This window comes from Haliaeetus leucocephalus, unplaced genomic scaffold, assembly GCF_000737465.1.
Source record: "Haliaeetus leucocephalus isolate CR32 unplaced genomic scaffold, Haliaeetus_leucocephalus-4.0 Scaffold450, whole genome shotgun sequence".
Classification (NCBI taxonomy): Eukaryota; Metazoa; Chordata; class Aves; order Accipitriformes; family Accipitridae; genus Haliaeetus; species Haliaeetus leucocephalus.
In genome coordinates, this window is record NW_010972886.1 from 6237851 (window position 1) to 6250722 (window position 12872).

At 37.5% G+C, this 12872-nt stretch overlaps 1 protein-coding gene across 1 annotated transcript in view; it reads right to left on the minus strand.

Annotated features, from left to right (window-relative positions):
* The window catches only part of L3MBTL3 (l(3)mbt-like 3 (Drosophila)), a 77152-nt gene that overhangs the window by 14151 nt on the left and 50129 nt on the right, over window positions 1-12872 (minus strand). Inside the window, exons 14-16 of the mRNA XM_010574707.1 lie at window positions 12367-12481; window positions 9024-9126; window positions 923-1069 (exon numbers count right to left, since the gene is read on the minus strand). Coding sequence (XP_010573009.1) covers window positions 923-1069; window positions 9024-9126; window positions 12367-12481 — 365 coding nt within the window. The remainder of the gene's footprint in view (window positions 1-922; window positions 1070-9023; window positions 9127-12366; window positions 12482-12872) is intronic.

Sequence of the window (12872 nt, forward strand, 5' to 3'; positions counted from 1 at the left end):
AGCATGAAGCTGAAACTGTCACTGAGAAAATAAAGGTGCAGATCTTGGTGGTAGTAGCAAATATTCAAACGAGAGCTTTGAAGGCCGAAGTGGAGCAGGGTTCCATGTGAACAGCAGTTGAACATGGGTCAGTCGGTCCTAAGCAACAGGCGAGCGCCTTGAATATACCATCTATTGAAAATACGTGTTCATTACAGTGGGAACTGGAAATCTTTACTACGAACATTCCCATTTTCACATTTACATTAACGTAGCCCTTGAAAAGAATGGAAAGCCTCTCTTCTTTTCCTTTCCTTCTTAAATTCTCTATGTATCTCCACAGCCCAAAATAAGCACAAGAGTCAGTGTCCACAATTTCTGATAGAAAAATCATAATCTGAAAATCATAATCTTGGTATCACATCCCTTTGGTTTTTCCCAGTGCTCCTGCTAGAAGCTTCGTCTACAGACTTTAGCATTGTTTTTGCAAAACCCGCTCCCAGTAATTTGATTCCCCACTCCCACAATAATGACACAATTTATAGTGACTGTTCTTCAAAGAGCAACCTTAATTTACAGTCACATCAATAAGGCCACCCCAGCAAACAAAAGAAAACACAAATAAATCATTTTCTTACATGAAACCAACTGGCAAACATTCCATTTTAAATTCCACTTAACCACTTAGTAGTCTAGATAGTTATACTGAAGATGAAATTGAACTATTGTTAAATCATACACAGTAAAATCAGTATCAGTCTTTGATAGCTTGGTGACCTTCTCTATAAGCACTGATGAAACCATTTCTTTCCTGTACCTGACAATGCAGATAAATAGGCAGGCCCTTCTGAAACCATTCAGCCATTACACAACTACAAATTACGTTGCAGAACACTGAAATAAAGTACTGCTGTTAGTCAGACATTGCTTCAATCATAATTACTTGATTACAGGAGAGGTGGATCTTTCACTTGCTTCCACTTTTCTGTTTCTGGGGACAAGACTGGCTGCAGGCATCTCCCCGCTCAACCGGTCAGGTAAGAGGCTTTCTTTGTTCAAGTTCATCTCTGAATACGGGCAGCTGACTGCACTAGAAGTTGAAGAAGAGAAATGCCTCCTTATTCTCAGACACTTTACTGACTTCACTTAGTACAAATGAAATGACATCAGAGACCAGTTTTTTAGAACCAGATGCAACCAATTAATATAAAGATTAGAAAAAAATGCACTGAGTAGTTATACTTTAAAATGTTAATAAATCCATTGATTAAAACCTTAACGTTTTTTGCATTTCCTTTTGACAACTATCTATGTAACATAAAAGTATTAATTTATATTATAGCATACATTGTGGGAAATTGCTTGATGGAATGTTTAACCTGCTCTCTCATACCTTTAATGGTTATTTTATACATAATACACAGGCAATAAATGCCTTTGACTATACCCACCTCTCTCCAAACAAAATCATATTCCCATGATTATTTTTCCTGCAAAGGAGAGCATTTCTATTACGTAATGTCCACACAGAACCTGCATTGCCAGGGCACAGTACGAGGAATGCTGCACATCCTCTTACTGCAGCAAATGCCCCATCCTTGCAAATGACATTTTGTGATATTCCATTAAAAGACTGTGATATTTTCAGTCTTTTCTGTCATTCAACACTCCCTATTTCACTACACTCCAACTAGAGAAAGAGAGAATTTGACACTGTGCTTTGATAATGACTTGTAAATACTACTCTAACAAATACGAAAGTCATACCTCCCACAAGAGGTAGGAAAGGGACGAACAGCAACACAAATCACACTGGTCTGAACTAGGATTTTGCCTTTAGAAGAATGCAGTGCAACGGTCAACTGATTAGTCAGGCTACATACTCAACTTCAAAGACAATATCCCAAATTCTGAATGGTATATATATGTCACAACAGTGAATAACAACATGCTCAGTTTTCAAATCTCTATTTACGATCTAGGAGAGGCTCTATACATAATGCTCTATTTGTGGTTCATGAGCCATGACACTAACTGCAATCTAAAATTATGCCTTCCTACTCACCTGTATTATTACAAGGACCTCTACAATGGTAAAATGTAAAAAACCCATGTCCTGGGATCTTGTTTATTTTCTTTGCAAGAATATAACTATCTGCCTTTCCATAAAGTACTGCAATGTTGTATTTGCTTCACTGATTGTTACATGCATGATTTCCAAACAGTACTGTCTAATATAAACAAGTCTAGCTTGCGAGCCATATGCCCTGCCACCTCCAAATTACAAAAACTAAATAGAAAACCAACAGATTCCATTATCATGTTCATTTTACAAAGCACAGAATAAAAAAAGGCCTTTTATTCAAAATATGCCATACATTCTCCTTCTCCTTTACGGATGAAGCTTTGGATTCACAGTGTGTATGAATCAACTTCTATCACCAGACTGGACCAATATTAGTAATCTAATTTTGGTCTTGGCAACATAAACAAAAAGTTGATGGAAATTCACATTTCTCTCAGCATTAGCGTAAAAGAAGAATTCCTTAAGGCTGCACAGGCCAAGTCAGTCAATACTTTCTGGAGTTACTGAGAAGGGAGTCCAATTTTGTCTTGATTCTGTCAGTTGGTTCATCTGAAAACAAGACATTATCAACTTTTTTTTTTAATCCTTCTATAGCTGTGTTGAACTTGAATTATGGAGGAAAAACATACCAGCAGAATATGATTTCTGCTTTTCTAATCAAGATGAGATCCCCGTTTAAGGCCATTCCAAGCAGATGGTGTTCCACAACAACCTGTACAGTGTTTTCAAGGGACATACAGCCAGCCACTCCTAGAGGATTGACACAGGACAGTTACCTTTGCTTTCTTCCAAGGAACTGGGTGATAGCTCCAGCACCTCCTCTGAGATACAGGCACTGAAGTTTTTTGCCATGAGAACCTTGATACCAGAACTTTACATAGCAGAGTAAGATATAGCCAAACGGGTAGCTGGACACTGAAGCACTACACGTGAAATAGGGTATTATTTTTGTTAATGAAAATGTTTTAAAGACATGGAACAAAATATACAAAGAAAAACTTAACTTGGAGCACTTTTATTTCTAATTTCTCTTAAGCAGAATTTGGCATTTTATTTTAGATTTATTCATATACCTCTACTTACATTTATTTTTCAACCTACTGGTTTTGTCTGTCTTAGGACTAGCCTCTGTCTGACATCTTAAAGAACAAAAAAACATGAACTGAAAGATGGGGAAGAAAAGAGGAACACTAGGAAAGAGGGGAAGTTGTTTTATATTCTCAATTCTTTATATTGCTGCACTATCACAATAATGTCTTTTTTCCCTTTCAAATGAACTACAAGATGAAAGATACAGGCTTCTATTAGAAAAAGGTTTTAAGGAGCCAGTGCTTGTGGGATTTATGTTCTTGCTGTGACAAAGTCATACTGCTGTGATGAAATACAGTCATCAGAAACTCAGGAATATGTTGGTTAATCTCAGTTCTGCCACTGCTGTAAGGCAAAGCATGTAATCTTCTTTTGGCATCCCATGCTCACAGGGGTGTTTTGAGGCCTAGTGTTTTTAAGCAGTAAGCGGGTTGTCTCAAGGAAACACTAAACACTACCAGTGTGGTATTTAACTTCAGTTGTGTATTATTAAACAAGCCTTACACCTTACACCACAAAGAAATCTGAGAATATAATTTCATCTCCAGCAGGTCTTCTGTTTACCAACACCATTAACATGTTTTAAATCAAAAAACAAGAAAAAGCCTCTAAAGTCAGCCCTTCATTAGAACTTGCCTGTTTATATACTGCCTTTTCCTTTAGTATTTTCTGGAAAAACAGAAGTTGAATGACAATTTCAGTCAACAATAGTTATAATATTAACGATGCTTTAGAACACAAGATTCAGATGAGTTTTTCTTTGTAATTAATCATTCCAGTTCCTGTATCATTTTTAAAAAACTCCTTGACAGTCCTTTGATGTTACTATTACTTGGGGCAACAAAAAGAACCCTCAAGGTTTCCACTGGTAGCTTTGTTTCAACAAAACATGAATGAACCTGTATATGAGTTACATGGCTTCAGATCAGTCAGTAAATACTCCCGAATCTCAATGCCTCCAGCCTTCATTTCAGTTTAACTTGTCTACTAAAAAGACTAAAAAATTAATCTTGTTATTCCTACATAACAGAAGTTATTGATTTATATAGGACTGTAAGTTTCAGAGACAACTCATCTCAAGGGCTCAGAAGTCTTGATGTTTAGGTTATTTAATATTATATTAGGATTTTTAACTCTTCTGTCAACTTAAACCTGGATTTCTGCTCCAGCTTGCAGTTTGCCTTAGCACACTATTTTGAAAACAGCACAAGTTCAGAACTCAGTTTCCAAAATGATCAGACGTCCTTGACTTGGGGGTACCAAGGTCTGCCAGAGGCACAGGGAGCACGGCAAGAAGTGGAAGCAGCAGCAGGTACCCAATTTGAAACCTCCACTATACATCTGTCAGGGCTGTACATCCTCCAGCGCTGCTTCACGACTTTGAAGCCGGTCCAGCACGAAGATACTCAGTCATCATCTGAGCTGCTTCAGTAGGCTCAACCCATGTTTCAGTAAACAAATATTCACAATAACACTACCCAACCCCCCCACACAGGAGAGTAATCAGCCATCTCTAAATGTGGAAGGATCAACACAGCACAGCAATTAGCTATCTGCTGTACACTTTACATCCTACTGAAATGGCAGCAGAGTGGCTGGCAATACACACGTCCATAACGCAGTTTTCTGAGGAAAGAGAGCCACTGTTTCCAGAGTCTCACATAGTCTGAGTAGAAACTGAGCACTAAAATAAGCTTCTGTTTTTATCGAATGAGGAAAGATCATTAAAGGAAAAACCCAATGCACCAATTACTACTTCTTGTACACCATTCTGAAGAATTTCCAGGATCACAGGCCTGGGATTTTCAGGTGAACAGAGGTTTTACATAATCAGCCCTTTCCAGAACTGTCCAACGGAACAGAAGTATCAAGATAGCATATCCCATTTGTGGTTATTTTGCAGCTGCTATTCTATCTCTCTCACGATCTCTCTCTAGGTAGGTTTACACACATATCTTTTTTCTCTAAAGTTCAACAGTAGTAAGATGAACTGGGCTACTGATGGGTGGGCATGGCCCTTAGTCTTCTCCAGACATCTGGCGACGCTCCTGTCTTCTAGTAGTATGCAGTTTCTGAAGCACAGGGTCCAACTGGATTACTCAGCCTCAGCTACACCTAACATCAGAAGGGTGCATAAGCCAGCATTCTCTCCTAACCTGAAGAAAGAGTAAGGTGGTAGTCTGTTTGGTTAAAGAAAGTTAATACTAAGGTATTTTTTAAGATAGATTATTAATCTGTATGACTGCTTGGGATATTTTGCAAACCTGTGTGAAGCCACAGGCAAGTCTCCTGGTTTAGCTGTACTGGTTGGAAATGTTACCAACCCCAGCTCCTCATTGCCCTTCAGGTGCAGGTTATTGCCAAGCACTGCCAGGGGATGAGGTTGTATGGAGCTCCAGGAAAGTTCACCCGGATTTGCTCAAACTACCTGCCTTGATAGGTTAAACAAATAGATTGGTCTAACTAATAGATTAGACTTTATCTAGAGCAGCCTATGTCCAGATGACCACATCTGCTGGTAGTGATATGCGATTAGTAAGCAACCTCCATCAAAAAGGTCCTGACAACATCTGGGGAATGTATTCTTTTTTTCTGCCAGATTTTTGTTAAGTGATGTCTTTACTTCAGTTGACTTTATGAAAACATTTTTAACTACTCTGGAAACAAGTGATATAAATGTTCCCTTTCACAATTTGCAACATGTGTTTATCATCAAAGCATTCTTTTTTAGGAGAAACCTGCTCAACAATTTAAACCTGACTCAAGTAGCTTATAACAGATTTGGCTGGGGCCAATGACCTTACATAAAAGATAGAACGAAACTTGAGACTGGCATCAAAATCAGACGAGAATTACATCAGCAGACACTGAACAAATAGATGTGACATCCTGCTGAGCTGAGGTTTCCTACGTTTCTGCACTGCAGTTCTCTTACAACACAGCCTCCACCACAGCACATTCAGATCATTTCAACTTACACCATAATGCATGTAAAGTTTCTGGTAAAAATCTTTATTCATGGAGAGTTGACCCAAAACACTAATTACCTGTTTACAACTGACCACTTTGCATTCCTGCTTGAACTTGAAAATTATTGCATGCATTAAGCATCAGAGAGCACACAATTCACAATCATAAATATGCAGGTGATCTGCATAATGCTACCAATCTGCACATCCATCTTAGTTTCAACTGCACAGCAGAAAACCCTAGATCAACTGGTGACAGATACCAAGTCCTTCTTAACATCAACTTTTCCAAAAAGTAAATGCTTTAACCCCACTACATAATTAATCACTGAGGCTTTCATCTGGTTCCTAAGGAACAAGCTTTCAAAATTATTTCAGAACTACTTAGCATTTTAAATTATCATCTTTTCTGCACACAGGCATTTATGCTGTAGATAGATGTTGTACCTCATCATGCAAAAAAAAAGATAAGTATGGTTAAATACATTTCAAGGTTGCCAAGATAAAAGAGCCAAGGGACTGCTACCTGACATGGATAATTATACCAATTTCAAAATGTCTTTGTTAATTCAGGAAAAAAGTGATGGTACAACATTAGAACTTTTGTGGTGACCTGGACCCTCAAGTCTGTAGACTCCATGATAACTAACAAATCTCATTATTTTCCTCAGAAATGCTCACAAAAAACCCAACAATACCAGCACAGAGGGCAAACCAATATAGTTAGTGAGTAAGATACTTAACAGTGTTAATTTATTTGCTATGAAAGAGCAAATGCCTGTTTTATGCTCAACAAAATCTCTTTTGTTATATTTTTACCCCTAGAACTACCTGTTAAAATGCAAATAATAGATTGCTAAGACTGTAGTAAAAATAAAACACAACGGAGTGCCATGAGTTTCTTTCTTTTCTTAATATTCAGGATGAGTAAGCGTAACAACTTTAAATACCATGGAAAATCTAGTTATAAAAGCAAAGACTACATGAACTAACTAGACATACAGCTCTTACTCATCCCTTCCCTGTGAAACATTAGCAGTTTTAGTGCCAATATGTAGAGAGATCATAAATTAAAAACTTTTCTGACATTCACTTAGGTTGGTTTTTTTGTTTGTTTAAGTTTCAGCCTTGGGCTAAGAAAGGGTATATTCAACTGATTCTAAGCAACTGAGAGAGCACATGGTAAGGAAGATAATACTCTGAATTGGAAGTGATTGCCTTACAGACCAGGTGCATTAATAAATCATACAAGACTCAGGTCTACTGGAACATGAAATAAAACAGGTTTCAGCTAAGCAGCCAGGAAGCTTTTTAGGCAAGCCTAGTTTACTTCACATTTGCAGTGGACTAAGAACATGAATGCAGTACATTACCAGATGCTAACTGAAGGATGGTAATCTCTTTAAGTACTAACTTGACTGTTTAAGGAGTTATCCTGCTGATTGAGTGCTACAAAGCTTCTCAAAAGGTAACGTAGAAAAACTGAAAAAAATAAACCAAAGAAAAAGAACATGGACAGAAAAAGACAAAAGGAAAAGGGTGAGAATAATCTGAAAGACAGCAGCGCAGCATACTGTGTCATGACGACACTACCACCAAGTTCATACTGCAACAGGTTTTGTCACTGGAGCTAATCTAGCCACGTCCATTCCCAGAGATAAAGCTTGCACTAGTATCAGGAGTTCTTCTGCCTCCTAACAACATAAACGCAATGCCTCTGCTGTAGATAGAAAAGAACTTCTTGCAGCAAAAGATGCCTTTTGCACATTAAACATGTAATAACAGTGAGTTTTGCTGGCAGGTATCTTTGTTAGGGATGAGTCAGGACTTCAACTAGTGCTGATACACCGTCAAAACCTTGTAGCATAATTCTAGCCAACAGGATGTAATTCTCCCACCAAAAACATTAAAAGATTGTAGAGCTAACTCTTGGACCACAGTAGTTTAATAACATACTTAAAAAACATGAATAGACAAATAACCAAAGAGCAGTCCTCTAACCATATGACAGCAGAAAGCACAAAGTGATACGACATTCGAGGATTGTATGACACTGTAATGGAAAAATTCCAAGAAAAATTCTGAAGCGCTCATTTGCAAAAAGGTACTGGGATGATATTTATGATACGTAATTCTCAACTTAATGTTACATTAACTGTATATCCCTTACTGAAGTACTCAGGATTCACCCTCATACTGTAACTATTTTAAAAATAATGAAAATTTGACTTGGTAAATGTTTCCCATTTACTCTGTCATTGTCTCTCTGTCCCCCATTCTGTTCTCCCATTCTACTGCTCTCCCTATGCCAACTCTCCTCTAGGACAGCTTGGGATGTCCACATTTCTGTATTATATTTCTGAAGGTGTTCAACAAAAGCATCTGTAGAAACACTAGGTACAAACAGCAAGTTGTTCAGGCTGTCATTTGGGAATACGTCAACAGGAATTTCCTTTTTAGCATTTTTGCAAGCCAACTAGCAAACCCTCACCCCTGCCATCCAAGCAGAACAAAAACATCCAAGCCATAATAGAATTAGTGGCCTCATATTTCAGAAGGTTCAAAAGTTATTTCTTTATACATATCTCTCTGTAACATTTTGCAATCCGGCCAGCAAGCTGTGGAATCCTCACAGGACCAAGATACAGAGTAGCTGAATCTATCAACTGTGATAAAAAATGATGTTCGACAAATCTTATCTCTGGTGAAATGAAGCTGGAGATTGCTAATGTTTATTTCAGCATGCTCACCATGGCAACTGAAATCATTGCATATTTAGGTTTACATGATTTTTTTTTTTTTTCCAGCTTGGATCTGTTTTCTTGTGAACAACAATTAAAAAAAACATGGGCACACATCACTCAATTGAAAGAGTAAAATTACAGTTTCATAGCACATACCTATGATGGCCGATATGTCTTGCTCTTTTAATGTGCCCAACTCCTTTACATCCTGCGGTGGGACACCCTCCATTCTCTAAAGCTTCCACCAATTCCAAAGGACCTGCATGTCAGGGGAAATTACATATGAGATTAAAAAAAAGTATCTAATCTTTAAAAGTTACATAAATATGCAGGAATACCAGAGTATCACAGTAAACATGGAGAAGAAATAAGCAAACAAAACCTAATTTTAAAGTACTTTAAAAATGCATTCTGCAAAGGCATGATGGAGATTCAGACAACCTAATCCACCAGAGAAATAATATCATTCTGTGAGTAAATCTCTACAGGAGATCTACATCTATGTAAAGAATGCAAATCTTAGAGGAACTCTATGACTTCAAATTTCTCTCCTATTAACTACCTGTAGCTGGAACCTGGTTGTTTTGCAAGAACACAGACGCTTTAGTTACCCTGCTATTCCCAAAGATAGGGATCTGTTTGTAATAGGTATTGACCTTCTCCATTTTTAGCTCGAGTTTTCCAGTGAACAAGACGTGAAAACAAAGGCTGAAAATACTACTAAAAAGAACAAGCCATAAGGAGATTTTTGACATTTTTATTTATCTGAATTTGTAAGTCTATCTGGTTCTCATCAACCTGTAACAATGATGCCTGCAGAGACATTAAAGCATGTAGCTGTCAAAACTAGCTTTGACGTTCAAGCAAACATAGTATATAACCCATAGCTTCATAGCAAGTGAGAGACAGATCTACTCCAGTATATGAAACTGAGAACACCTCCTGCACATCTGCACACATGCACTGCCTCTCTAGTACTGGTTTTACTGGAAAAGTAGATGGACTTGTATCTCCCTCTACAGATAACAATACTGACATAAAAAGGTCTACCTAAATAAATTTTCCTAGATGAAAGATAGGTTCTTGCTCGCAGATGGATAATGAAAGATGGAGAAGTATTATGTATAATTAGGACAGTCCAAAAGCATTTTTTAACAAATGTTCCACTTATGCTAATGTTACAATACTATGACTACACTTAAGTCCAAAGACTTCTATAGGCTTTAAAATGGTGTAATGGATGAGAGAACAGAGAATTTTATCTTTTCTACCTTTATGCAAAATTGATGCCTATAACATAACAAGTTGGTGGACTTGGAGGGAGACTTAACCTAATAGGGATGCTTTTGAAAGGGAAGTCCTGCCTCACTGATACTCTAGTTTTGCAAAAACTAGCTCCCTACAAATGGTCTCTCTTCACTTAAATTCAAACTCTCTAAAAAATGTAATTTAAAAGAGCTACAACTGGCTGTCCATATTTATGCAAGAAGCTGCTACTTACGTCACTGTGAAACAATATTAAAATCAACACCAATACATGGCTCTTCATTCCCTAACTGCTATCAGAAAGTTCATAATCCACCATGATGGCTTCACTACATCTTAAGAGAAAACACTATGAATACATAAATACTGGGAGAATAAGACCATTATGATAACTGCTCTAGACTAATATTGCTAACATTGTGCAGCGTTCACACAAAGCTTCCAGACTGAGGAAAAAATATTGTGCCTTGCAAAATATTTTCTTCCCTCCTTCTGAAACCTTTTCACAAAACCTGAAATGCACTTTAACTGACTTGGAAACAATATTAGCATTTTTATAATATTCTATATTCTATACCATATTCTACAGGAATAACACAAAGTCATATTGTTGGAAGAATGTAATATTCAGCAATCATCCTATTTTAATAGTATTTGTGCAGTTAATTATTCTTTTTCTATTTAATGGACGTTTACTTTCCCTCCTGTCACATTGTCCATATTTGGTTTTGTAGCTTAACTAGTATCAAAAAGTCACTTCCACCAGTCACATGCTGAAAGAGATGAACAATGCCTCCTATGCCATCACCTAGAGGAGATGATGTGTTGTATGTGACGGGCATCTGCATTTTGTTTCTTTTAATGTCTCCAACAAAATGAATGTATGTGTGTTATACTCCCACCTAGGCTAAGATTTTTTTTTTTTCAATTTTAGGTAATAGAAATGTCGCAACCTTATTCAGCTCTTTTGCCATATGATACAATTTTTATTTATGTGGCTACCAACTACTTTTTCCCACTGGACTGTTCCTTCATTCAGTACACAGGATGCACATCTCAGATTAAGAAGATATCCAGCATCCTATCTTCTCCTCATTATTCACTCTGTGCTTTGGCACTTACGGCACTCTATTCAGACTCTCCTTTGAAGGCAGAATGATTAACTTCCTAACAGGCAGTCATCACTGTACCACTGGAGTGCTCAGAAAACTTATGAATATATTCTGATCATGGTCTTGATAGGAAACATTTCTTCTTGACATTTTAGAGACGCTGAATTGAGGTACAGAAATTTTCAGGTAATACGTTCACACAATCTGTGTGTGCCTTATCCCAGTTATTTTACATTTAATTTTTTCAGAGTACTTGGCATTGCTCAGCATTTCTTGTTTTCCAAGCACAGCTCTTTCTGATCTCAGTTACAGCTGTGAACACTTGGCACTTGTGCAAACCATACCTCAGAGTCACAATATAAAACAATCCCAGAGAAGAGCACTCAATTAGAAAACATCTCTTCAAAGTTTGGCTAAAGTGATTTCACTACCATTATCCAGAAACACAATGGCATAGGCAGGGATATGCTTACCACTAAAGTCTCTTCTCCCTGCAACTTTCGGTCATTTATGACAGACCTCCCACTTCTTCAACAAGTAAAACAAAATCCCCAGAGAGAGCAAACTGGTAAATAGAGTATTATTGGTAACATGCCTCTGTTAGATTTATCTTCAATGTGGGCACCATTAAACCCTCTTTGCTCAGCTGAAGAAAAAAAAGGAAGTTAGCTGGTTTTGAGGATTTGCCACAGCATCTGAAAGGAGTGCCTTCTCAGTGCAGTCTGGACTCCTTTGGGCTAAAAAGCATACTAACCTTCAAGAGGACGTGGACAGAAGATTTTAAGAGTAATACCCTATCCCAACTGAGCGCCACAGCAGTTTCATTACTGGCTTTGAGAGGGACAGGATTTTATGCAACAGATCTTTATCACTACTTCGGGTTTTGACTGTGGGTTCTTATGCATACAGAGAAACATTGTATTTCCATTACAGTAAGGGTCAATAAAGCTATCTACTAAAAAGTGATTAATTACTGACTGTTGATTTTGCACTAAATGTCACATTTACATTGTTTTGCATATCGTAGTTGCTACTCTTCCTTGGATGGAACTGGCAGAGAAGGAGATAGCACAGTCCATGTGCCTTTTAACATCATTACATTATAATGTGATTTCTCTTACTAAGTGGGGGCTGAAGAGGGTGTCCGGTTTTTGTACACCAGCCTGCAGGATGGATATCAGGGCTATCTACATCAGTCCAATAATCATAAATACCATCCCAGCCGTCAAAATGGACCTAAAATCAAAAAGGAAAACAATACATTTTAGATCAGAAAAATTCTCTATAAAATTGGTTTCCCTAAGTAATCTCTAGAAATGACATGTCCATTACAGTAGTCACTTTAAGACAACTATCGATGTTACACAGAAAATACATGTACATTAGATTCTGGACCCAGACATACTCTCACTGAAGAAAAGAGAGAGGTGTCATCTGGTTGTTTACTATGTCTTGCATCATCAGGCTCAAATCCCAGGAATAAAGCAGGTAAATTTAGTTCTCACATTAATACTTAAATTAAGCAAGAATTTCTGCCTTTTTTCTCTCCCCCCCCCCCCCCCCAATTCAAACATTTTTTAATGTCCTGTTTGACCAGGATTTAATAATAGCAGAGCAGTAAGCAAAG